The sequence below is a fragment of the Electrona antarctica genome, assembly GCF_951216825.1.
Source record: "Electrona antarctica genome assembly, chromosome: 22".
NCBI classification, from domain to species: Eukaryota; Metazoa; Chordata; class Actinopteri; order Myctophiformes; family Myctophidae; genus Electrona; species Electrona antarctica.
The window spans coordinates 26,504,436-26,530,597 of NC_136805.1; the positions used below are offsets into that span (position 1 = coordinate 26,504,436).

A 26,162-nucleotide genomic window follows, 5' to 3' on the forward strand; every position below is an offset into this window, starting at 1 on the left:
AGTGCTGATGTGAATCTCCGCCCATTTCCTTACACTGCCGGCTGGCTTACGGTAGTTATTTGCCCTGTTTTAAGAAGGTATGTGGTTCTCAATTAAAACATTATATAATTTCAAGCTTTTTACACTTTAGTTCAATATTTTTCTTAAATTTGATGACTCACGAACAAAGGTATAATACATAAATGTGTTTAAACAATAAACATTAATAATAAAATATTCCCCTAGGGCCTAGGACCAGCAGTGACCATGCAGACACAGGGGGGAAAGGCTCCTGCCTCCATAGATGCCTCCCTTCTGACACACAGGGCAAAACACCCTGTGGCAAAACAGAGTACCCTGTGTGTTGTTGTAGTAAACATGGCGTCTGCGTGCAGTCTGTCCACATTATTCCCTCTTCAAAGTGCTCTGGACGTCGCCCTGGATGAAGCCACCACCCAGGATGAAAAACAACAGCTAGTGATTAACTATCTGAAGATACTAGACGAGAAAGACCTGGTAATACCTGACTTTGACGCAGGTAAAAAAGACCACTTTACACTTACCAGCCAAGCCCAGTAGCCCAGTGCTGTCTCATAATCTGTTCTGTGGTTGTATACAACTTTTTCATGTTTGTCACCCACCCAATGAATGTGTATTTATTATCCGCGGAGCTCTATGATAATGATTCTGTGCCAGGGACCCCCATAAGTTCATACAATGTAAAGGCAACCGAACAACACACATTGCCAGTGAGAGAGGTAACAGGAAGAGGTTCATTCCTATTAGTCATGGTTTTGGTGGAGGAAGGGCGATACGGTTTTGATTGATTGATTGAAATATTTATTAACAGTTTGCAGAATTACAGTACATTTCAAGCACAAACTCAATACAAAGACTGTTAACTGTGAGTGGACGACCCAATTAAGCATTACACTTGTTTACAAGAGGGTCCACCTTGTTCAATTCATCAAAACATTTAGAGACGTACAAATAGACACTTCTATATAGTCAAAGAACAGAACAGGAACGGGGTCCAGATGACAGCGAAGTGACAATATAAGGACTTTTAAGGCCTATTTAATTTTTCAAAAAAGGAAAGGGAGACCATTACTGCATTAAGATGTTGGACTTTCACGCGGGAGGCCTGAGTTCGAATCCCGGGCGCTACACCGGAATTCCAGTAAGACCACTGGCCCTGTGGTCTCATACTCAGTGATTTGATTAACTGTTAAAAGGTTGATAGTAAACGGTATCTTTTGAAATGTCATGATCAAACATAGTTATATAAATGTATTAAAAGCACAGCGATGTATTGAATGCGTGTAGCCACTCATTGCCACAGTGTGCACATACCGGTGTGTTGAATAAGTAATTAGTAGTTAGAAAGGCCCACATTTTTACAACCTTTTGTTGATTTTGTCCGATATGGCCAGTTATTTATTATCATACCCAGATATGCGGGAACACCTACTGAGTGGCCTTGACATCCCATGCATCCAAACAGAAAAGTCATATTTGAATGTTAAACTCACTTTGCCACTCACTTTATACAAATACATGCGCATTGCGCAATACCCTCTATTGACTGTAGCTAATATCTGTCTGTCTCTCAATAGGCGTTCAGCATAACTTCCGGGTATGATGATGATCATGTCAGTTGTCACACGCATAGCCTCTAGGGATGCAAGGGTGGTTAATGTAAAATAAACAAAAAAAGAACACAAAGATTTGGAGCCCCCCACTCTGTTCTGAGTACCCGCTAGTCACTAGGGACCACTAGGGCCTAGTGGTCCCGGGCCCCCAGGGGCAGTGGTGGCTCAGGGGTAGGTAGAGTGGCTGGATGGTAACCGTAAGGTTGCCAGCTCGAACCCAGGCTCCCCCAGAGTTACCGTCGAAGTGTCCTTGAGCAAGACACTGAACCCCTAACCTAAGCCCTAATTGCTCTCGATGTGCTAGTTGGTGCCTTGCATGGTTTCCGCTGCCATCAGTGTATGAATGTGTGTGTGAATGGGTGAATGTAATGCACAATCTCTGTAAAGCGCCTTGGATAAAGGCGCTATACAAATGCACCTTTTACCATTTACCCCCTGTTCGACACCTCCGCCCCAAGGGGTCAATTATGTGATTTGTTTTTCTCAGACTTGGAATGGGTGAACGTGGAGGCTCCTCTGTCTCTGGGAGCAGAGCTGAGTGGTAAGGTGGTTCTCCTGGACTTCTTCACCTACTGCTGCATCAACTGCATGCACATCTTGCCTGACCTGCACCGGCTGGAGAACACACACTCTGTCAAAGGTGAAAACACACCCAAAGTTTAATTTAAGACCACCTGAGGCTCATTCTACAATGCCTTCTGAATCGGTAGTTCTCACACTTTTTCTTAATTCAAAATTGTTCAACATTTTATAAAACTTAAAAAAATTTAAAAATTAAAAAGATATTTTGAATAGCGCACGCTAAAATGCTTTCCCGGTTTTATCCCATTTAGACCTGTTGCAACCTATATGTTGTTACCTTTCAATACCTTTCAATCCGGATGCTATACCTCTGTGTCTCATTAGTTGTTGCTACTGTATACATGTAGCAATGTAAATTGTAATCGTGACAGCCCTACTGTCCATAGAAAGGTAGACGCCTCCTCCGCCTCTGAGACATCTGTATCTTGGGCGCCATGAGGGGAGTCAAGCTTCCACGTGCGTCACAGAAGGGGACGCTCGCTAGGCCAATCAGAGACACTTGCTTTGGCAATGAAAACATTTATTTTCTCATACCAATAAAGCTCCTTTGAATTGAAGTCCCGGAAAAGACGGGCCGTGATTGGCCAGTGACTTTGAGTGGCAGCGTGACTTCCGCCTTCCCTGCGATACAGGTCGATCAAATGAAATGCAGTGGCGAATGAGATATCTAGGTCTTTATATCTATGGTATTACTACATACATATATAGGGGAGATAATGAGTTTCATCCTGGCATTTGCTAATTCACCAAGGCAGAACTGCCAGTCAAAGCAAAGACTGGCCAATCACAGCGAGTCCTCGCCGCCAGACATGCTTGCAGAGACTCTTGGGTAATGAAGTCGTAGACGTTGGCTGCCATTTGTGTCCAAAGTGGCCACTGATATCCCAAACTGCATAATGCTGCTTTTAAGTGGTTGAATTGATTTTGATCTCATTTTGCTGGGGAGCCCTGCTCTGGAAAATGGTCAGAGCTGTAACATGCTCCGTTGTCAAATGAGTGGAGACAGAGGGCCCAGTATTTTGCCCTGCTGCGCTCCGCTCCGGGGGTGCTTATTTTAAGCCTGTGCTACATTGTGAGGTGTGATGATAATCTGTCTGCCTGGGTGTTATCACTGTTACTGTACAGGAAATGCATAGTTACCTTCCACTGCATGCAGAGGACACACGCACGCAAACACGCATGCACACACATACACAGTAACACACACACAAGTTAACACACACACCACACACAGTTTTTATTTCTATACTTGTGAGGACGTCAACATTTTAGAACATGGCATTATGAACGCCATTTTTAATCAATCTTGCCATTTTTAACCGTAAGACGAAAAGTAGCAGATCTACAAGCTCATAGCGTGTTGCAGTGTGACACGTCGTGAGCTTACAGTATTAGTATTTGTTTATGGTGCATGACACTGGTGCAGCCAAGTATAATTCCAAACCCTAAACCTAACCTCTAAATGATTAATCCTAATCCTAACCACAACCTGGGTATTTTTCTCTAATTGTAACCCCATCTCTAAAAATCTGTTTTAATGATGGAACAACACATTTTCTTGTGAGGACGAGGGTATTAATTACCGGTATAGTAATACACACACACACACACACACACACACAGACAGACTCTCTCGTTATCTCACTGTTCCTATCTCTGGCATTAGCTGCGGGTACATACCTCATGCCAGCGTTGTGCACTCGCTCACGTGTGCACGTGTGTGAGCCAAGTCGTCCCCTGCGGTCGGACCCCCACCCTGGCTGCAGCCTGTACTTGGCAGTGGTCCAGGGTGAAGGCGCCACACACACACACACACACACACACACACACACACACACACACACACACACACACACACACACACACACACGCATAGCTGATAACAATGCACTGCTGTGTTGTCTCCCAACTTCAGAAGCCTGTGTATCTCCATATGTGTTTCCTCCGTAACAGAAGTAGCAACAATAGACGATCTGCAAGCTGCATTGTGAGCGTGCAGATCTGGTATTTTGGTGTTTTTTTGCGTGGATGATTACATTTATTTCTTGATTGCCTCTTCCCTCTTGTCTTGATTGTTTAAACATGACATCATGGGCCGCTATGCTTGATAACGGGCTTGATAAGGGTTGATAACGGGTACTCAATAAGCTTGTTATCAGATCTTTTGGGGTATAGGTTATCGAGCTCCGTCCCTAGTACCCTACCCGCCTACACTGGGTACGATGATGATGTCACACGCATACCATCTACACAGTTTATGTCCGAGTCATAGTGCCATGCCAATATATGGGTTTATATCGGGTTTGTTTATGGTTACGTCTTAGTCATTGTAACGTCCCCGTGGTCCTGCCTATATATGGGCGTATCATGGTAATGTCTGAGTCGTAGTGACGTGGTCATGGTCTTACCTATATACAGTATGGGCGTATCAGGTTTGTTTATGGTTATGTCTGAGTCAGAGTGGCGTGGACAATTTTAATACACGATTGGCGTACCACAAAAAATAGCAGATCTCCAAGCTCACAATGTGCTGCACCGTGACACGTGAGCTTGTAGTCATGCTTTTTGTTTTGCTGTTTTTAAAATCGATTATTTTATTAAAATGTATTATTTTTTAGAATTGATTAATCAATCTCTGTCCTTTTTCAGTTTTACCATCTCTCTTGTGTTATGATGAAGCCTCCATTTATCATCATACAGTAGAGCTCTGTGTGTAATTGTGTAATGTTACCACAGTCTTATGCAACCTAGTTGCATAAACTCCGACCAAGGACTGTTTGGGAAGGCACGCGTCACTCTAGTCAATGTTTTTTCCTGTCACAACAAGTGCTCTTTTTGTTGAGCGCAGGGCTTAAAGTTCTCAGTCCTGGGGACGGATTTCAGTCCTGAGGATTTCATAGGGGTAATTTAATGAGATCAGTGCAGATTTGCAAAAAAATATTTTCAGTCTTGGGATTTGTTTTGGCTTTAAGCCCTGCGAGCGTCTCAAAGGGATGTTTCACTTTCAAACATGTTTGGGCTAATTTTCATATCTACTCAGGCTTTTGTCCCCCAGACAGTTTCAAAGTTGCTTGATTCATTTATTAGATATTTGATATTCATTTTATCTGACCTTCCTATACAAACCTATTGTAACTTCAAACCATGTTAGAAAACATATGTCCTTGGTTCTGGTGACTGATATTGTCATTTGATAAATGCACCATTTACCATTTTCCTTCACAGTTACTCATTTTTACAACATATTCAACCCTGCTGAGTGCTGATGTATGACAATTATGTTTTTCCCTTTTCCCCTCCTCTTTCTGCCGTTTCTTCTTCTCAGATGGGTTAGTTATAGTGGGTGTACACTCCGCCAAGTTCCCCAATGAAAAGGTCAGTGTCTTTTCTTTGTCCATATTCATGTTTTAAGTAACATTGATAGAAGGCCTGACAACAGCTACATTAAAAAGCAGGGGGCTGGCGCACATCCAGTTCTTTGCTGGTGCTGGACAAAAGGTAGATACATACAGAGAAGGAGTGGTCCGCACACAGGATTGTGTGCGGACCACTCCTTCTCTGACAACAGCTACAGTCATCAGAAGTTCTGATGAATGTTGCATGACGTTTCTGATGAAAGGTCATGCAAGTGTTGCACCAGTTGGAAAAAAGAAAGGAAAAATAAATAAATAAATAATAAGCAATTGACAATTTGGTAGAGGTTTGGGTTGCGTAGTTACTTTGTCATGCCGCCATATTGGAAAGCAATCGGGCCTCTTCTTCACTTCCTTTACAGGTGTTACCAATGGATGATAATGAAGGCTCTGAGTCTGTTCCATTCTGGCCAAACAGTCAGAGTGATGTTGTGCATGTTGGCTAATTGGAAACACTGCTACACCAGTGGGTCTCAATGTATGGACCCTCATGGTTCCTTGAGGGTAGTCCAAATGGCCCCTTACAGGTGTCTAAGATTGTACGACTGGTTCTATTTGTACACTCTCAGAGTTATGGGCGTCCCTGAAACACTTCACTTCTACTTCTACACTAACTGGAACAACAAGCCTTCATTAGTATTGTTGGTAATATAAGACCTGTGAAGGAATAAAGGAAGAAGCCCACATATAGATATCCACATGTTTTGCAGGTAGTGGATCACGTGCGCAGCGCCGTGCTCCGCTACGACATACGCCACCCAGTGGTGAACGACAGCGAGGCGCGCCTCTGGCACGCTCTGGAGGTGTCCTGCTGGCCAACGATGGTACTGCTGGGCCCGCGCGGCAACCTGCTCTTCTCTCTGGTGGGTATCTATCACTGTCATTAGGATTTGATCCATTCCCGTTAGGGCTGAAACAAACCGATCAAACATATAGATGTTTTTGTTACAGTCAATGAAATGAACACTGATTCCCCTCTCCCAACCCCACATTAGGTCGGCGAGGGCCACCGCGAGCGGCTGGCGCTGTTCACTGCCACGGCCCTACGCTTCTACGGGCAGGAGGAACGAGGTCTCCTGAAGGCGCACAGCGTGGAAACCAGGCTGTACAGAGACTCTCTGCCGCCCACCCTGCTCTCCTTCCCCGGGAAGGTGGCCGTGGACCGGGGAGCCTCCAAGAGGCTGGCCATCGCCGACACGGGACATCACCGCGTTCTGGTGGTGACGTCCACCGGACACATACTGCACATTGTAGGAGGTAAGATCAATCAATCAATCAATCAATCAATCAATCAACCAAAAAACAAACTATGATGGCACCCAGGACCGAATGGCAACGCAGCCATTCCCTGCGTGAGCGCATGAAAGAAAAAAGAAACCCATTGAAAATGTAATGGTGGTCGCGCCAAAAGTGGAACGATACAGGAAGAGAAATATGAGCGTTGCAAAAAACAGCCCTTCAGTTGTGTGATTTTTCTGTACATTTGCTTTATTATTCTTTTGCTTTACTAGATGGATAGATAGATAGATAGATTGATAGATAGATAGATAGATAGATAGATAGATAGATAGATAGATAGATAGATAGATAGATAGATAGATGGATAGATAGATACTTTATTTGTCCTTTCGGAAATTTGTTTTGTGCACAGCAGTCATCAGGATACAGAAAAAAACCCAAAAAAAAACTGCCTGGTATTGCAACTGAACAGTCACTTTAATTAAACGCAGCGTTGATTAATTGAGTCGAGGTAGGATGTAAAAGAGAGTAATGAATATAAATGTTTGAAAGGGAACAAGCCACACTTGACAGATAAGACCACGGCATTTATCAAAATGTCCCTATAAATTGTTATTTAGAATTGACAGTCTAAGGACTGGGTATAATAAACTAATCTTCCTCAACAGTTAACTTCCATATAGGATGAAATGACATAACTCGAGTTACAGATGGAGAATACAATATGTTTTAAGTTAAACATTTTAAGTGGTTCTCAAACGTTTTCGTGTCAAGGACCCCCAATTTGATACAGTATGTGTGTGTTTGTAGATCTGCTATTCTTTGAATATCCAACGTATAAATGTATAAAGTGGTTCAAATGATTGTGACTACTTTTGCTTGACCCCCTGGAACAGGGTGTTCCAGAGAGGCAAGGACCCAACGGTTTAACCATTGAAATCCTATATACTGTTACTGTACAAAGTGTACATAGACTGGAGTCCCTCAAGGCTCTATATTAGCCCCCTCTTGTTTTTCCCTCTACACTCTCTGCCAAAAAATATTATTATTCGTTTTAGATCATATTTTTAAAATGGCTTAGTTTTAGTCTATTTTCTATTAGTTTTAGTGTTAGTTTAAGTTTTCTTATGAGGTAGTCAGGGGTAACGATACAAAACAAAAGTTGATTAAAAAAACATTGCCATGCGTTATGAGCTTATAGATCTGCCCCTTTCACCAAATATTTGACTGGGTTCATTGAGGTTTACAAAGAAGGCCGTTTGGCAGCTGTAGCCTTCATCAGGGCCTCGACTACGGTAGGATTAAATAGAACACAGAATCACACGTTAAAAGTAATTAATTTGACATGAACATGACAGGGAGCCAGCTAAGCGTTCCAGTCACTGAAGCAACCGCAGTCTGCCGAGTCAGCATTTCACACGCACAGAATGAGATGACCTTTTTAGCGTCGCAGCTTATGAAACGCTTGAGTAGCTTATTAAAGGTGCGATCAGTCACGGACTGGTGCAGAAAATGGAGTGAATCCAGTTTAGAAGAACTGCTTCATGATTCATGGTCAAGATTCGTGTCAAATCCTGTGTCTAGGTGAGACATGACCTTTGACACAATCGAGAAAAAAAAAAGTATTAACATACTCTACCATACAAATTGGACAACATTTTAAACATTTATTAAAACCAAAAAGTTACAGGACAAATTGCAAATATTTACACACACATTATTATTATTTTTTTTATTATTATTATTTTTATCTTATCTTTATTATTGTTCTCCATGATGTCACAGGGCCTGAGAGCGGCAGGCGAGACGGCGACCTATCACAAGCCTCGTTCTTCTCGCCGCAGGGCGTGGCCATCAAAGACGACGTTGTGTACGTGGCCGACACGGAGAACCATCTCATCCGAAAGGTACGTGAATAGTTCAACTTAATATGTCGTCGCTGTCAGACACAAACCTCTGGTCTCGTGTGTTTTTGTAAATTAACGCCCGTTGATGCTTTTTTTGTAGGTAGCAGAACCACAAAATTGAGCTCATGTTTTGAGCTCGTCGATCTGTTGCTTATGCAATTTATTTATTTAAATCCTGTAAAGTAACAGTTTTGGACATAATGAGGTTTCATAACAGAGACGATGTATATGTTTTATTATTATTGATTGATTGAATACTTTATTAGTCAAAATAAATTAGACAGCACAAAGTTACAGTAAAGGTACAAAGTTACAAGGATAACACAAAAAACATCCCGGGGACTTGTTTTCCATTGTGGTCCTATGTATTCAATTCATCAAAAGAGTATTGGAATATTAATACATGTCATCAATAAATACAAATGGCTATATTTACAAAAAAAAGTTAAAAGGCTCCCCTCATTTCAATTAATCTATCTCCACTTGTAGTTTCTTGATTTCCTGGGCTTATTCAGGCCAATCTTGAGAGAAACCAGAGATTTACTGTGTGTGTGTGTGTGTGTGTGTGTGTGTGTGTGTGTGTGTGTGTGTGTGTGTGTGTGTGTGTGTGTGTGTGTGTGTGTGTGTGTGTGTGTGTGTGTGTGTGTGTGTGTGTGTGTGTGTGTGTGTGTGTGTGTGTTAGATTGACCTGTCGTCGGGGCAGGTCAGTACTCTAGCTGGGGTCGGAGTTCAAGGAACAGACAAAGAGGGCGGGGCCCTGGGACCCCAGCAGCCAATCAGCTCCCCTTGGGATGTTTGTCTCGGTTCTGCAGGTGAGTGTCATTAGTGTGCACTCAATCATGTTTCCAACTTTTTTCGTTTTATTTTTTTCATAAATGAATGGCATTCTTTATTCGAATGGCCATTCTTCTTCAAATATTGAGCCAATGAAAAGTATTAACATGAGCTTGTGACTAAATAACTAAATTAGAGCCATTTTATAGGCTTTGTGCGTGCATGCAAAGCCGTGCATGCGTGTGTGTGTGTGTGTGTGTGTGTGTGTGTGTGTGTGTGTGTGTGTGTGTGTGTGTGCGCGTGTGTGGTTGGCAGCCGAGGACATACCCACAGGCTCAATGTGGGATTCCCAAAAAGGCTGGCAAAGTATTGTGCTGTCTCTGCCATAATTGCCAGCCACCACATATGGTGGACACACTGCTCATACTTATACCCATAGAGTACTGAGTGACATGCTTATTGTATGACATATGCCATGATTTTGTGAATGTAACCTTACTGCACATATAATATTTGTGTCCTTGTACGCTCTCCTTTAAGTGGACATCAATATGTGTGTGTGCGTGCGTGCGTGCAGGTGGTGATGAGGATAATGTTCTGTGGATAGCCATGGCTGGGACCCATCAGATCTGGGCTCTGTTCCTAGCGGATGGGAAGCTGCCTAAAGGAAGGTGAGATGTTACCCTAACCATATTACCATATTGTACATCTATTAACCATAAGCACCTTGGTTGTACTATAAAGCCTTATGACACACTGCAAGTGTCAGACACAAGCGATATTGTTGTTTACAACAGCTGCAGTCACACTGGATCTGGTGGGATCTAGTAGATTGGCTATTTTTGGTTAAGTTTCGGTTAAAATTGGAACATTTGCAGTGGTCAAACTAGCATGTTTAGAAACGTAGAAAAGTTAAAAAGCCTGTACAAGTCGCTAATGCATTGCAACACTAAAACTTGCACCTACACGTTGTGGCACAACTGCCTTCATCAGGGTGACTCCCTCAGTCATGTTTCTAAGCATTTTCCATGAAGCCCTAATGGTATTTTCACCTGGTTGGTGATATGTAGAACTGCAGGAACAACATTACTTAAACCAAGCTCACAATGCAACACATTGTGAGCTTGTTTATCTTGCTCACTGGCTCCGCAACCCAGCCCGTAGGAGTACTTATAGTGACAAATATCATTCTCCCCACTCGGCTTCCCTGCCCTGAACATATAGACGCTCGACAAAGCTGGATGCACCACGGTAATTCGAACCCACAACCTCTGCGGTGGTGGTGGGCAGGCACTTCACCACTGCACCACCCGAGCGCCCCGCTGTCTCTTCCATTGTGGTGTAGCAGCAATCATCCGTCCTCTCGCCTCTCTCCTTGCAGTGAGTGCAGAGCGGGGATGTGCGTGCGCTGGGCGGGCAGCGGCAGCGAGGAGAACCGCAACAACTCCTACCCTCACAAGGCAGGCTTTGCGCAGCCCTCTGGCCTGGCCTGGGCCCCCGAGGAGCCCTGGGGCTGCCTGTTTGTGGCCGACAGCGAGAGCAGCACCATCCGGACCCTGGCCCTGAAGGACGGGGCCGTTAAGCTGCTGGTGGGAGGGGAGAGAGACCCCCTGGTGAGTTGGCCATGCTACATCTTAACTCATTGACTGCCAGGTAGCCTATTCATTAATTCATTATTTAGTCACTGCCACAATCTTTTCAGTGCATAGACTGGCTGTATTAAGTTTTGCGTGGTCATATTTTAATACTGTGCTGTACATATCTTGACCACTTAAACTTTACTGTAGTGAACTAATATTGAGTTGACCAGGGTTGTTTCTGTACCTGGTCCGTTTTGTTTTCCCCTACACCAAATCTGTTCACCAAAATAGACAATCTATGAAGCTCATAACACTATTTAGTTAGTTCACATGTTGTGAGCTTGTAGTTAGATCAAGTGTTTGCACTATTATATCAAATATGTTTCTAAAGCAATGTTGATGTATAATGATACTCCAGAAATAGGGATACCAGGTTGAAAGCGGTTAAATCGTAGTGCGTTCATACTGTAGTATTATTTTAATTGATGTATTGATGATATTTGTAATATTACTGTAAAGTAAAAGATGGATGATCCTTTGTTTCTGTAGTATTCTTTTATTGGTGATGTTTTGTATATTTCCGTAGTATTATTTTAAGTGATGTATTATTTTTTATTTTTGATCAGAATCTGTTTGCGTTCGGGGACGTGGATGGGAAGGGGGTGGACGCTAAGCTCCAGCATCCACTGGGCGTGGCCTGGTCTCCTGAACACAACCTGTTGTATGTGGCTGACTCCTACAACCACAAGGTACACACACCCTTACACTCATCAGTGACAGTTATTTGGATTTAGGGCTCATGTATTGATTATATAGTTATTATGAGAATGAGACTATAGTAGATAACGTCTGGGATTTTGGACATCATATTATTGTGATACGATATGACAAAAAATGTGTGTACTTTTGTGAACTTACCTGAGCATTCTAGGTGTTCTATTATTTGTCTTTACTCACTTGGTTAATTATATTACTGGTAATAATAAATAAAATAAGAATAATTGTGTAAATACTTTGTGTACGCACCCGTAGTCATCCCCACAATATCATCAGAATTTTGATATTGAGCGATGCACCGCCATGCATTTATTGCAACACCTAACGTACGTGTGTGTGTGTGTGTGTGTGTGTGTGTGTGTGTGTGTGTGTGTGTGTGTGTGTGTGTGTGTGTGTGTGTGTGTGTGTGTGTGTGTGTGTGTGTGTGTGTGTGTGTGTGTGTGTGTGTGTGTGTGTGTGTGTGTGTGTGTGTGTGTGTGTGTGTGTGTGTGTGTGTGTGCGCGCGCACGAACGTTAACCATTTCATTGCCTTCATCTTGTTTTATTAAGTACCTAAACCCAATATACTTTATTGAATGGAATCCTAAAGTATATATTTTTAATACATCAAATCTCTTCATGAAAGACTCAAACCCATGTTTTTTTGGCAGTGTTTATGCTTCACAGCTTTCACACTGGCTCATAGGTCACCCGCCTTGAAAAATCGTCCAAAATATCGACCAAAATCTTTCGATAATCGTTAGATCCCTAGAAATCATGCATGTTTGACGCTGTATATATGTATTGTGTGTTCAGATCAAGGTGGTAGACCCAAAGAGCAAGCAGTGCAGGACGCTAGCGGGGACAGGCCAGGCGGGTGACGACGCCCCGGGGCCCAGCTTCTCAGAGTCCTGCTTCAGTGAGCCCGGGGGGCTCTCCGTGGCCCCCGGGGGACGGCTGCTCTACGTCGCCGACACCAACAACCACCACATCAAAGTCCTCGACCTGGATACACACACCGTCTCCAAGGTGAGTGTGTGAGTGTGTGTGTGTGTGTGTGTGTGTGTGTGTGTGTGTGTGTGTGTGTGTGTGTGTGTGTGTGTGTGTGTGTGTGTGTGTGTGTGTGTGTGTGTGTGTGTGTGTGTGTGTGTGTGTGTGTGTGTGTGTGTGTGTGTGTGTGTGTGTGCGCGTGAGTGCGTGCGTGCATGCATGCATACTGGGTCGATCAAGTCGTAATGCTACTCACGTTAGCGTGGGGTTGCTAGGTGATGGCGTCAACAACACTGGCGCGCCATCTTGATCTGTTTCTTTCTATCGCATCTATCTCAAATTCCTTGTCCCAGATGGCATTTCTGGTCCAAACAAGGTTTATTCCACGGCCCATAGCCGACGCTGTGATCCTCGCCATCATGGTTTCTCTGCCCTGACGGCAAGACTGGAAGTGATATGCGACAACACACACACTAGTTAGACAACATAACATCCTGTCGCAGGTTTTTCTTCAAAATAAGGGTTGCACAGGGGAAAATCCTGGCAGTACAAGGTGAATGTACCGGTATTAATTAATCCTAGTGGGTAGTGGGTTAATTGATATATATATTGTATTCATTCTGTCCAGTTTCCAGTGATTGCCGCTGATTGCATAGACGGGCCGCCCAGCCAGACCCTGCGCAGGGCCAGACTTCCCACTCTGCCCAGGTCGGCTGCCAGGGTGAAGATGTCCCCGCTGTGCGTGACACCGGGTCAAAAGGTCACCATGACCCTGAAGCTGACCCTTCCTCCGGACACCAAGCTCACCTCCGAGGCTCCCAGCTTCTGGGCCCTGTCTGCTGAAGGTAAGAGGAGAAGGGCTACGAGAGTTAGTTCTCAAACCTTTTCCTGTCAAGGACCCCCAAATTGATTTGTTTCGGGAGCTGTAGTTCCAGACTCTATATTGTAGAATAGTTGTCTGGCTACGTGAGGCCATGGCGTCGTAATTTCTTGACCTGTACACACAATGCCTGATTTTGTGGTTTTGTGCCAAGGTGTTGTAGATCAGCTATTTAACACCCACACGCAACCAAGCAAAACATGACTACTACTGGATCTCTTCTCCACTAGTCCCTAACAATTTAATCTATTTTTGTATTGTATTTTTGTCAACATACTGTATATAGTTGTAGTCATCACAGCTTAGTTTTTATTTAGTTTCCGTCCAGTAAAAAAAACTAAAGGTAGAGTGTTAGTCAACAAAATTAACATGGTACATCTATATAGTGTCTGGATGAATGAACATGGTACATCTATATAGTGTCTGGATGAATGAACATGGTACATCTATATAGTGTCTGGATGAATGAACATGGTACATCTATATAGTGTCTGGATGAATGAACATGGTACATCTATATAGTGTCTGGATGAATGAACATGGTACATCTATATAGTGTCTGGATGAATGAACATGGTTCATCTATATAGTGTCTGGATGAATGAACATGGTACATCTATATAGTGTCTGGATGAATGAACATGGTACATCTATATAGTGTCTGGATGAATGAACATGGTACATCTATATAGTGTCTGGATGAATGAACATGGTTCATCTATATAGTGTCTGGATGAATGAACATGGTACATCTATATAGTGTCTGGATGAATGAACATGGTACATCTATATAGTGTCTGGATGAATGAACATGGTACATCTATATAGTGTCTGGATGAATGAACATGGTACATCTATATAGTGTCTGGATGAATGAACATGGTACATCTATATAGTGTCTGGATGAATGAACATGGTACATCTATATAGTGTCTGGATGAATGAACATGGTACATCTATATAGTGTCTGGATGAATGAACATGGTACATCTATATAGTGTCTGGATGAATGAACATGGTTCTTCTATATAGTGTCTGGATGAATGAACATGGTACATCTATATAGTGTCTGGATGAATGAACATGGTACATCTATATAGTGTCTGGATGAATGAACATGGTACATCTATATAGTGTCTGGATGAATGAACATGGTTCATCTATATAGTGTCTGGATGAATGAACATGGTACATCTATATAGTGTCTGGATGAATGAACATGGTACATCTATATAGTGTCTGGATGAATGAACATGGTTCTTCTATATAGTGTCTGGATGAATGAACATGGTTCATCTATATAGTGTCTGGATGAATGAACATGGTACATCTATATAGTGTCTGGATGAATGAACATGGTACATCTATATAGTGTCTGGATGAATGAACATGGTTCTTCTATATAGTGTCTGGATGAATGAACATGGTACATCTATATAGTGTCTGGATGAATGAACATGGTTCATCTATATAGTAGTCTGGATGAATGAACATGGTACATCTATATAGTGTCTGGATGAATGAACATGGTTCATCTATATAGTGTCTGGATGAATGAACATGGTACATCTATATAGTGTCTGGATGAATGAACTTGGTTCTTCTATATAGTGTCTGGATGAATGAACATGGTACATCTTTATAGTGTCTGGATGAATGAACATGGTTCATCTATATAGTGTCTGGATGAATGAACATGGTACATCTATATAGTGTCTGGATGAATGAACATGGTTCATCTATATAGTAGTCTGGATGAATGAACATGGTACATCTATATAGTAGTCTGGATGAATGAACGTGGTTCATCTATATAGTAGTCTGGCAGCCGAGGTGGACGGGTGGGAAATTTGGTATATAGTCTTTTTTTTATTAGTAGTCTGGCAGCCGAGGTGGACGGGTGGGAAATTTGGTATATAGTCTTTTTTTTATTGGCCTAAAATATTGTCTATATAGTACATACATCCACTTGCTGAACCGGCTGTCGGTATTGGGCAATTTTCTTATAGGGGTTTCTTGTGGGCAAAACTGTGAAAAATGTCAAACTTTCCTTTGAATAATGAATTGCATTTTTATAGCGCTTTTCCAAGTGCTCAAAGCGCTTTACAATGGTTCATTCATTCATACATTGGGAGGTGAAGCATGTGACATGTCAAACTAGGGGGTTTTCATGATTCTGAATCCATTCCAAGCATTAGTTTTGCACAAAATACACTCCTTGGGCTAAAAAACTGCCATAGACATCATGACAAATGTGATGAGGTCAGCACATTTTGGGCGCATTTGGGCAAGTGGCTATGGCTGTTTTTAGCCCAAGGAGTGTATTTTGTGCAAAACTAATGCTTGGAATGAATTCAGAATCATGAAAAACCCCTAGTTTGACATGTCACATGCTACTTAAAGCAAAAGGAAAGTTTGACATTTTTGCCTGCCATAGGCTGTTAATGGTACGGTCACAAGAAACCCCTATAAAAAACTGCCCAATACCGACAGCCGGTCAGCAAGTGGATTCAGGCCAATAAAAAAGACTATATACCAAATTTCCCACTTTAAACAAAAGAAGTCTGTCGGCTGCCGGACTATAGTGTCTGGATGAGAAGTGACATTTAGTTCACACCGTAGGCATTGGCCTGGAACACATTAGTGGTATTATTACCACACTATGATCATTAGCCATCTGCTAGAGAAGTGTGTGTGTGTGTGTGTGTGTGTGTGTGTGTGTGTGTGTGTGTGTGTGTGTGTGTGTGTGTGTGTGTGTGTGTGTGTGTGTGTGTGTGTGTGTGTGTGTGTGTGTGTGTGTGTGTGTGTGTGTGTGTGTGTGTGTGTGTGTGTGTGTGTGTGTGTGTGTGTCAATTTACATTTTAGGCATTTAACAGATACATAAGCTAAGAACCTAACAGTGGAATATCTATAATGGAACTATGCATATACACTATAGAGTGCTACTGTATGTCTACATAAAATGCTATCTAAGTGTCAGAAACTATTGTGAGGGTCAAATGTAGTAGGATTTGGGAAATAGAGATTGTGAGCTCAATTGTCTTGGTCATCTCAAAAGATTTTTTTTTTTAAATAAAAATAAATAAATAATGTACATTTTAAAACAAACAAAGAAACTTAAAGGGGAATACCACTCATTTTCAACATTTTACTATGTCATTAATATACCTTTATAGAGTTGTGTGTGTGGAAATAATAAAAAGTCCCCCCATTCTGTGTTGCCTAGAACTGGAGGTCTGAAAAAAATCATTAACATTATGAATTACATCTCAGTGACATCACAAAGATGTACTTCATAATGTTAATGATTTTTTTAATAGAATAATACAATAGCCCTACAATAGTTGTTGCCTGCTGTGCGTTTTGAATGTGCCGTGAGATGAAATTGAATCGAGTAGCATTTGTCCGATAGAGCCGAGGATGGAAATCACAGCTTTGCAGCTGTGATTGATGTCCAGGAGGAGTTTGTGCTGCCTTGTTGTGCACGCAAATGTTTCCAGGTCTGGGGGGTTAATCGCTGCAGGTCTAATTTTAGAAACCTTTTGATAAGAGGAGATGGACTTATGTAATTAGCCTCTGCACTGCAGTGGCTTACATTGACATTGTGCTCTGATCGCCATCGCAGGCAGGAATGTTAATGGATCAGGCTGGTGGAGCATGACGGGCCTAAACCGCTGTTGATGCCGTTTTCTCTTTTTAAATTTGTAATCGCTCAGCTTAAATACCTCCCTTTAAGAGAGTGGTTTGCAAAGTTTTTGGGCCCAAATGTATATGTATTTGGCCACAGACCCTCATCTGAAAATATGTGCCAGGGACCCCCAGAAGAGGGGAAAAGCTCACAGCCCGTCACTTTGTGCAGCACCGCAAGCGTGTAGATCTGCTATTTTTTAATAGTCAATGTGGTTAAAATGATTGTGATGCTGTATCAGCTACCTTTGCTGCGGACCCCATTGAACCCCCCCTCCCCCAAGGGCCCCTGGGTGTCCCCGGACCCCATTGAACCCCCCTCCCCCAAGGGCCCCTGGGGGCCCTTGGGGGAGAGAGCCTCTGCTTTAAGAGACGTGAAAAATGTAATGCATGAAAATGTCTCGGGCAACTCTGATGTGATTAGAATCTACAAAAGTATTTTTCTGTGCAACACAGAAAAATAACACAGCACACACCCTAAGTCTAGGGTGCTAGATTTCTACTTTCTATAGATACAGTGGGCCCGATTCACTAAACATATTTTGAGCGTACCGGCATTTCTGACAAAGTGGGATTCATCTTTTTTTCTTTCTTTTTTGAATTTGGGTGCATCATGACTATCATTATCATTGAGGCTGACTTACCAGGGACTTTCTTTACATATGTCTTTAGAATGATTTATTGTGTGTGTGTGTGACAATTTACAATTTAGGCATTTAACAGATGCTCTTAATCCAGAGCGATTTACAGTAAGCACGAACAAAATGTGGTAATACATCAAATACTTAAAAATAGTCATCAAGAATCATACATAAGCTAAGAACAGTGGAATATCTATATAATGACACTATGCATATACACTATAGAGTGCTATGTCTACATAAAATGCTATCTAAGTTATCTAAGTGTCAGAAACTATTGTGAGGGTCAAATGTAGTAGGATTTGGGAAATAGAGATTGTGAGCTCAATTGTCTTGGTCATCTCAAAATATTTTTTTTAAAATACAAAATAAATAAATAATGTTGTACATTTTAAAACAAACAATTTATGTCTTTAGAATGCTTTATTCTGCATGCTGAACCAATTAAAAATAGTGCCCAACATTTGTCAACACACATGTCAAACAATGTATTGCTTGTAACCTATTCATAATATAGACATGATGCAAATTCCACCGAGTTTATTTTGTAGGCTATCAGTTGCATTAAGAGATGGATTATTAGGTCCCTCTGTGTGTATGATATATATATATACTATATAATATAATATCCTAAATATACTGTATGATATATATTGATCTCATGAACGCCACACACAATAGCCTAATAAATCTTAGATGAGGAAACAGTGGATGAAATCTAGCTTTTCTCAGTAACCAATAAAGGCAAGCTCTGTTCCGGTATGGATGAAATCTTGCCATGTCCATTACTCCATTACCAAATCCGATGTAGTGGGACAGTGGAGAATATGTATGTATATCCAAAAGACAGAATCGCCTCAGTAATCAAATCGGATGAAAATGATCAGATCTTTTTACCTCTGCAAAGGTGAGTGAACAGCAACTATTCAGTAGAAAGGGCTTTTATAATATCCAAATTATATACTAATTATGTGCAAATGAACTTATCGGGAACGCGCTTGTGATTTTACGACAACTGGCAGCCGTAAGTGACCTGTGTGTGAACCGCACATTTCAGGGATTTACGCACCCTTTTATGAATTGCATGTTTGTTTTTGCTTAGGAAATGTGCAATGCGACTCATTGTTTATTTATTTGTTTACTCTGTCAGTAAATTAGTTAAAGATGGAGTGGGTGATTTTTTTCCACCCTAAAACATAATCATCAGGTATTATTATTATATAAGGAAGAAGATTTCTTTCAAAATAGTGTACACTAGTATTTGTTAATACGTCATTTTTCTGTAGACATGCCCACCAGTTCATTAAGTATGCCTGGTTTGCCTGGTGGGTGGTGAAGGTGATCCACCTGAACTGAAGCTGCACTCACAGCTGTTGTTGTATGATAAAGGGGGAGGGGTTAGGGGAAGGGATGATATTGTGATGTCACTATATCACTGTTTTTTTTCGTTTGACTGTCAAGGTTTCAGCCTCCAGGAAGAAACCCTAAATACAACGTCAAGACATCATTGCACATAACAACCACACCAAGGGGTCTAATGAAGTACTGTCACCTAATAAACGCATGAAAAACTGGAAAAAATACTAAAATCACGCCACTAAAAATTCATCTTTAATTACTTCCTGTTTTAAACTTAATCAGCAGTCGGCGCACACACAAAACATTTTAGGTTGGAAATAAGCAACGCAGAAACAAACTCTCTCTCTCTTGGGCTGCGTGAGCGACAGGCTACACAAACTCTAGCCTACTTTTGCACAACTGCAGTGTAGTGAGACTCCAGCGTTTCCAAAGCTTGAGGGAACAGAACCTTCTGACTGGTTTCAGAATGAAACTTCTAAATAAAATGAGCAAAAAAAGCCATTTCACCAGGTCTCTAAAGACATCATGAAATGGGCTTTTTCCTTGCTTTCACTTTTCCTCTGGGATTGATGGCATCTACTCCCGCAGCTCAGTAGCGCAGCTGTTTTTCTTTGTGTGTCTCGTCATGCAGAGAGAGAGGGAGCCAGTGCTGCTGACTGAGGCACGTTTATGTTACCGCCTTGCCTATTTCTCACCTCATTATGTTTTCAGATAAATATTTATTTATCTGGAGTAATGCACCGTCTGGACTTCATCTTGAGTTGGATGTGAGTTGGATCTGCTTCTTTTTTTTTTTTGGTAAAATCACAAATCTTTCCTTATGTGGTCACTGGCACGATATTTTCAGATGGGGTCCGTGGCCAAATATATATAAAATTGGGGGTCCTTGACATAAAAACCACAGCTCTTACAATATCTGAAACGCATATCTTTCCATTTCACAACGGCTTTAACCCATTAAGATCAGATTGCGTGATACTAATGATTCCGTGCTCTTTGTAAAACATTTCACCCCAGGCAACGATTGGCTGCTGGAGAGTGGGGGTGTGGTCACCGGGGACATCGCGAGCCTATCGGAGCCCCTCTCCGTCTCGACCAAACTCCCGTTGGTCCCCGAGGCTGCCTCCTCGGACCCCGCCCCGTCGCTGATGCTCAGCGTGTGGGTGTACTGCTGCCTGGCCGGGGGCGGGACCTGCATGATGAAAGCCGCCTCCTTCTCCCAGCCGCTCCGCTTCGGCAACCCTGGGGCCGCGCAGGAAGCCGAGGTTACCGTGGAGATGGCCCACGCCTTCTGAAGCCTGCAACCCTGGGGCCGCGCAGGAAGCCGAGGTTACCGTGGAGATGGCCCACGCCTTCTGAAGCCTGCCACGTCGCGACCCCTGAAAGTACATCACCAGACATTTCTCACTCTTTCTTTGGTGTTTTTGCCCAGGTGGGCGTGGTTGTATATGCCTGTCGCTAAGCCTAACCTAAGCTTCACAGAAACTATGCCTAAACCTGACCTCCAAACCACACACCAACCCGGGGCGAATCACCTGAAAAAGACGCTCTTGCCATTTCTCACAGTCGCCAACTAAAAAAAATAAGAATCTCTCAAGGTTAGGGATGGGGATCGATTACGAAGTTTTTGCGAATAATAAATCAACTTATCAATTCTAGCGGGACCTGAAATGATGTCACGTCATTGAATTCAAATCGCTGACACAAACATTTCATTCTAATACAGGAAGTTAAGGAACATGAATAGAATGGCTTGCATGCGCATATTGCTCTGCTTTTGATGGTCTGCAGAAATGAAATGAAAGACCGAGACCGAGTATAATAATGGTATTGATAAGCAGGATTGATGATCCAAATCAATAATGGTCAATGATCCCCATCCCTACTCAAGGCTGAATTGGTGGAATACCAAACGACTCGACCCTTTACCAACTCGCCCCCGTGAAAAGTGTTAATGTAGTTAACAGTTCATTTTGTGAAATCTGAAATTATCTTGTATACAGATTTATTTGATTGTATAGTAGTCGATCTCTATAATCTGTAAAATCAAGAAAGAATAACATGATACAGAGACGGTGACTGCTTAATTAAGTTAATATAGGACCTTCTAGCAGTTCATTTAGTTTTATTAAAGACATATCTTCCATGTAGCCCATGTTTTGTAATGGCATCATCATGCTATTATGCCCATGGATATACAGAGCGAATTTAACAATTATAAATGAATATGATAATTATTACCTTTTATATAATCACCAACATGAATTATGTTTGTTATTTACAGCTAGGTAGAGCAGTGGGGCGAGATGGAAAAGGGGTGACCGTACCTGTTACCAATTGGTGTCCCAAGCGAAGCCGATCCAAAATGGAAATCGTAATCATGTGGATTGGAGTGGCCTAACATTTAACCATTTAAGACCTCAGGCTGATTCTACAAATGCCTTGTAAATCAGTAGTACTGAAACTATTTTGTAACACTTACAAATAGCAGATGTACAAGCTTGCAGCGCAGCGCAAAGTGTCACGCTGTGTGAACTCTGCTATTTTTGACTAGCCAATGCAAAAATCTAAAGATTACACAGATGCTTCCCTTACTATTCCTTGCAAAACAGAGTTACAACAACTGTACTTTTTCTCACTCTAAATAGCAGATCTAAAAGCTCACAAGGTGTCGTGTTGCGACTCTTCGTGAGCTTGTAGTTCTGCAATTTGTTTGTAAATGTTTCCCCCCCGGAATAGGCATGCTGGGTGGGGTTCAAGTGGAAACTCTCATGCGGTAAGACCGAAGCCGGACGTAAAATGCTGTTGACTGTCAAACATGTAGTGGCTGTACACTGTAACTACACATCGGTGCTGATGTGGCGTTGTTGAAATGGTAACCAACGGTTCACCTTCCATGGCAACGGAAACTACCACCGTTTCTCCCAAACAATGGGAAAACTCAGGACCCATGTTTGGGTCGCAAACCAATTTGTATGGGTCACAAGTAAATATTAGCCCTTTTTTATTTAAAACTAAACTATTATCAAAATATTATGATGTAACTAAATAATAATAAGTTATATATTTCAAGGAGATTTCCAGCGGTTTACGAGATTAGCCCTGCACACTCCTCTTCTAGATCAGGGGTTCTCAACCCGTGGGTCGCGACCCCTCGGGGGGTCGCCAAATTATTTTGGGGGGTCCCCAAATTATTAAAAAAAAAAAAAAAAAAAGGTTTTTTTTCTTTTTGCAACTGAATGGCTGGAAAGTGGAAATGAAGAGTTTACATATAATACACATAGTACATGCATACACCTTCCCTAATGATTATATCTGGTTTCAGTATTTATGGTGTATTGTCTCTATTATTAAGGTTATTGTAGCAGTCAATTTATATTGGGGTCGGGAGGGGGCGGGGCGGGGGTCCCGAGACATTGCCAAAGCATTTCCGGGGGTCCCCGGCCAAAAAGGTTGAGAACCCCTGTTCTAGATGGATGCGGCTCCCACAGAGCCGGCACAAAAATGTCAGCTCAGGCATTTCAGGCAGAAACCTCATCTCTATATTTGAATTTTTTATATATACTGTATATAAATTATCACCCTACTTGATACTACAGCGTCACACAAAAGCGTCCAAAGTAGCAGGTCCCCAAGTTCGTTTTGAGCTTGTCGATCTGCTATTTATGCAATTTTTGAAAAGTAAGTTTTGCACATATGAGGTTTCCACCCAATAGAGACTATTTATATTTTCTAATATGTATCGTACCAAAGTATTGTCTTTATGTCATTATGTTAACGTTTTGCCTCGATTATAAAAAATGAAATCGGCTATGTTTTTACGCCACCATTGCACAGCAAAGTATAATAAAGGCTTACGTCTATTTAAATAGATTTAGTCGATTTATACAAATTTTAGTTGCATTACCATCAAATCAACGTCGATTTGTTGGTAAGAAATGTTATAAGATTAACCTCCGTGTTCATTAAGTTGGTTTCGATTAACTATTTTTGTCCAGCCCTCGTGTGGGTTCATGATAATGTTTACATTAAGCCAGAACAGCACAAGCATCATATAGGCTTTCACAAAGGATTGTGCACAAAACTATATCATGTGTCAGAGAATGGTTTATATTGTTTACAATAATTAATGTAAATCGGTGATATTCATAATGTAACAAAATTGTTGAGGTCTGGCTTATACAGTAGAGATTGTATACAGTTGGGTGCCACCGATATTGTCCCTTATCATTTGACCCATTTAGGCCTGACCTCAAAATTAAAAAAAAATCCTTCTAAATCCTCTGTTTTCTGAAGTAAATATTTTCACGATTTTTCAAAAATAGCAGACCTACAAGCTCGTAGCGCGCCACTCGGTGGCGCGCTATGAGCTTGTAGATCTGCTATTTTTCAATAGCTAAATTATAACAATGTTTAAAACACCAAAAGGGGTTCCGGCCCAAAATGGGTTAACTGTCCTTTTGCGCAGATCACGCAAACCTCAGCAAAAAGAAAAGGACAATATCGATGGCCTCCAACTGTACGTCCTGGTCCTTTTTGACTGATACAGCCAAATGTATACGTCCTTCGCCATATTATTGTTATCAGGCTGAAACCTTGTAATCTCCATATGTCATCATATTATGAATGTTTTAAAGTAAACGAATGGCGAATGAATCGTTCGAAACATTTTCACTGTGTGCGTACGTTTTATAAATGTTGAACCGATGAAAAGTATTAATAAGAGCTTGTGACTGAATAATGACTGCATTGGATCCATTAGAACTACGGCTTCTTTTTGTCCGTTTGCGCGAAAGTGTCCACCGGACAGTGACGATATGCAGAAACAATGAACAAAGTGCCTTGCACGGTGTCTCCGTTTTTAAATTGTAAAATACTTGTAACTCTGAGCATGTGCAAAAGCCATTTACACGAACAGATGGAGAAAGCAATTGATGACGGAAGCTGTCCCCCAGCATCCGTTGTGTGCACCGTAGCATGCAGTCTGCACCGTGTGAGGTGTGAATGATAAGCACATCACTGCAGTGTCACCTCTGCCATAGTCTCACATAGCCTGATGATCTGTTGATATCCAAATTCAACGAATGGGCTAAAACTGCCCGGGAAAACCATTCAGAGCTTTAAAAACAAACTATTTGAAATCTTATAGCGCCTTTCACGAAAGACGCTTTACAAAATGACAAACAACTGCAGTTGTTGCCATAAGCTTGAGACAATAGATTTATTTTCGAGGTGTAACGTTTAAAAAAAAAGAATCGATCAGATTGTTTTTTGTGCCGACTTGTGATATACACTCTCTAACTTCCATATAGTACGCACACATATCATTCAAAGTTAGTATAATGTCACGACTGAAAGCAAAACTATATCAATTATGCAAGTTGAACGTCGTCTGCAACAAGAAAACCAAACTGTTATAAAAGCTAATACTGCTTTATTATGTATGTTTATGTATCGGGCATTTTTACGACCCAAAGGGATAGACTTATACTAGATGCAGGGATCCTGTAATGAGCTCTGTATTTTGTTGGATAATGGATATTACATTAATATAGCTCTCAAATTGGATTGAGACCCTGTTGTGTTTTTTTTTTGTTTACTTGGTAAATGGATGAGGTGTTCTGGGGAGAGAAAAAAAAGCCTAATATTCACATTATAATCTTTTCGTAAGCTTCTGTTTGATGGTGGGAAACGGTGACGCGTTAATAGTATCCTCCTGAGCAATAAAGAATGTCTACTGTACGATGGAAAATGTATCAATATTTCCTCATTTATTTCCCTGGAATGGTGAGTTTCATTTGACCCCGTACTAGTGGTGTGTTTCTGACAAAAGGTGATTGATCAATTGCATTGATTGATCATGTCAGCGTTTTCTTCACATGCTTCTGCATGTTGGACGACAGTAGGGGTGCTTGTATACTAACCTGACTCCGCCAGATCGGGCAGCAGAGTGTACTCTCTGCTGCCCCATCTGGCGGAGTCAGGTTACTTGTATACCACGCAGCACCAAATAGCAGAGCTAAGAGCTCACGATGCAATGCAACGCATTGCACTTTACAATTTAGGCATTTAGCAGATCATTGAGCACTCTTATCCAGAGTGACTTACAGGCGCTCCACAGGCTTGGAGCGTCTGTTGCGCAACGTTCAATGTCATTTCCGGTTGAAAATGTTCCCCCCCATTTTAGCGGATGAGACCGAAAATCTTATAACATGAATCACTCTTGATCGAAATCATTCCGTCCAATTCTAAGCAAAGATTATGTGTTAGACGGCCCATCGCGGTCCCGTCGCTAGTCGTGTTAGAATTAATCATACCTCCCGTTGTTGTCGATCGCCTCGGGAGTGTTTTGGCTACATCAAGCTACTTCAGCTACATCCGGGATAGCGCCTGGTAGTTGCCCATAGTTGCCGCTGATTGGTTCGTCCCGGGGCTGGGACGGTTCAACGGCCAATCCATGTGCGATCCCAGATGGAGGCTGTACCGTGAACTTGTGAGTTCAATACCGCCCCCATCTGGCGGAGTCACGTTATAGGGCTAATGTGATTGGCCACAAAACTGAGGGTGTTTGTCTATGTCCCTCAATATGCCCAAATATGGAGATGACCGATGTCATAGTACTGATGTCAGAATTACTGGGGAACGAATCAAAAGCTAACATTTCAGCATAGTAGTTTTTGACAAATGACATTAATTCAATTTAATAATGTCACTGTGTCCTCA

At 41.8% G+C, this 26,162-nt stretch overlaps 1 protein-coding gene across 2 annotated transcripts; it reads left to right on the forward strand.

Moving 5' to 3' along the window:
• The first annotated feature begins 326 nt into the window (after positions 1–326).
• Positions 327–25,181, forward strand: nhlrc2 (NHL repeat containing 2). 2 transcript variants are annotated; one of them, XM_079492091.1, is made up of 14 exons: positions 327–517; positions 2,119–2,271; positions 5,539–5,588; positions 6,337–6,489; positions 6,622–6,883; positions 8,651–8,772; positions 9,455–9,584; positions 10,124–10,217; positions 10,928–11,159; positions 11,753–11,875; positions 12,699–12,911; positions 13,501–13,717; positions 20,457–20,704; positions 20,769–25,181. In XM_079492091.1, the coding sequence occupies exons 1-14, from the start codon at positions 358–360 to the stop codon at positions 20,796–20,798; spliced, it is 2,187 nt and encodes a 728-aa protein (XP_079348217.1). In that variant the 5' UTR covers positions 327–357; the 3' UTR covers positions 20,799–25,181. The 2 variants fall into 2 exon arrangements, with proteins under 2 accessions (XP_079348217.1, XP_079348216.1); XM_079492090.1 differs by having other exon boundaries at positions 20,457–25,181.
• The last annotated feature ends 981 nt before the right edge of the window (positions 25,182–26,162 follow it).

What these genes read in the sequence shown, in the direction of transcription:
- nhlrc2 (XM_079492090.1), top strand. Translation starts at nt 358, where the DNA reads ATGGCGTCTGCGTGCAGTCTGTCCACATTATTCCCTCTTCAAAGTGCT. An exon ending in GCAACCTGCTCTTCTCTCTG is followed by an intron (nt 6,490 to 6,621) that starts GTGGGTATCTAT and finishes ACCCCACATTAG; the next exon opens with GTCGGCGAGGGCCACCGCGA. An exon ending in GGGAAGCTGCCTAAAGGAAG is followed by an intron (nt 10,218 to 10,927) that starts GTGAGATGTTAC and finishes CTCTCCTTGCAG; the next exon opens with TGAGTGCAGAGCGGGGATGT.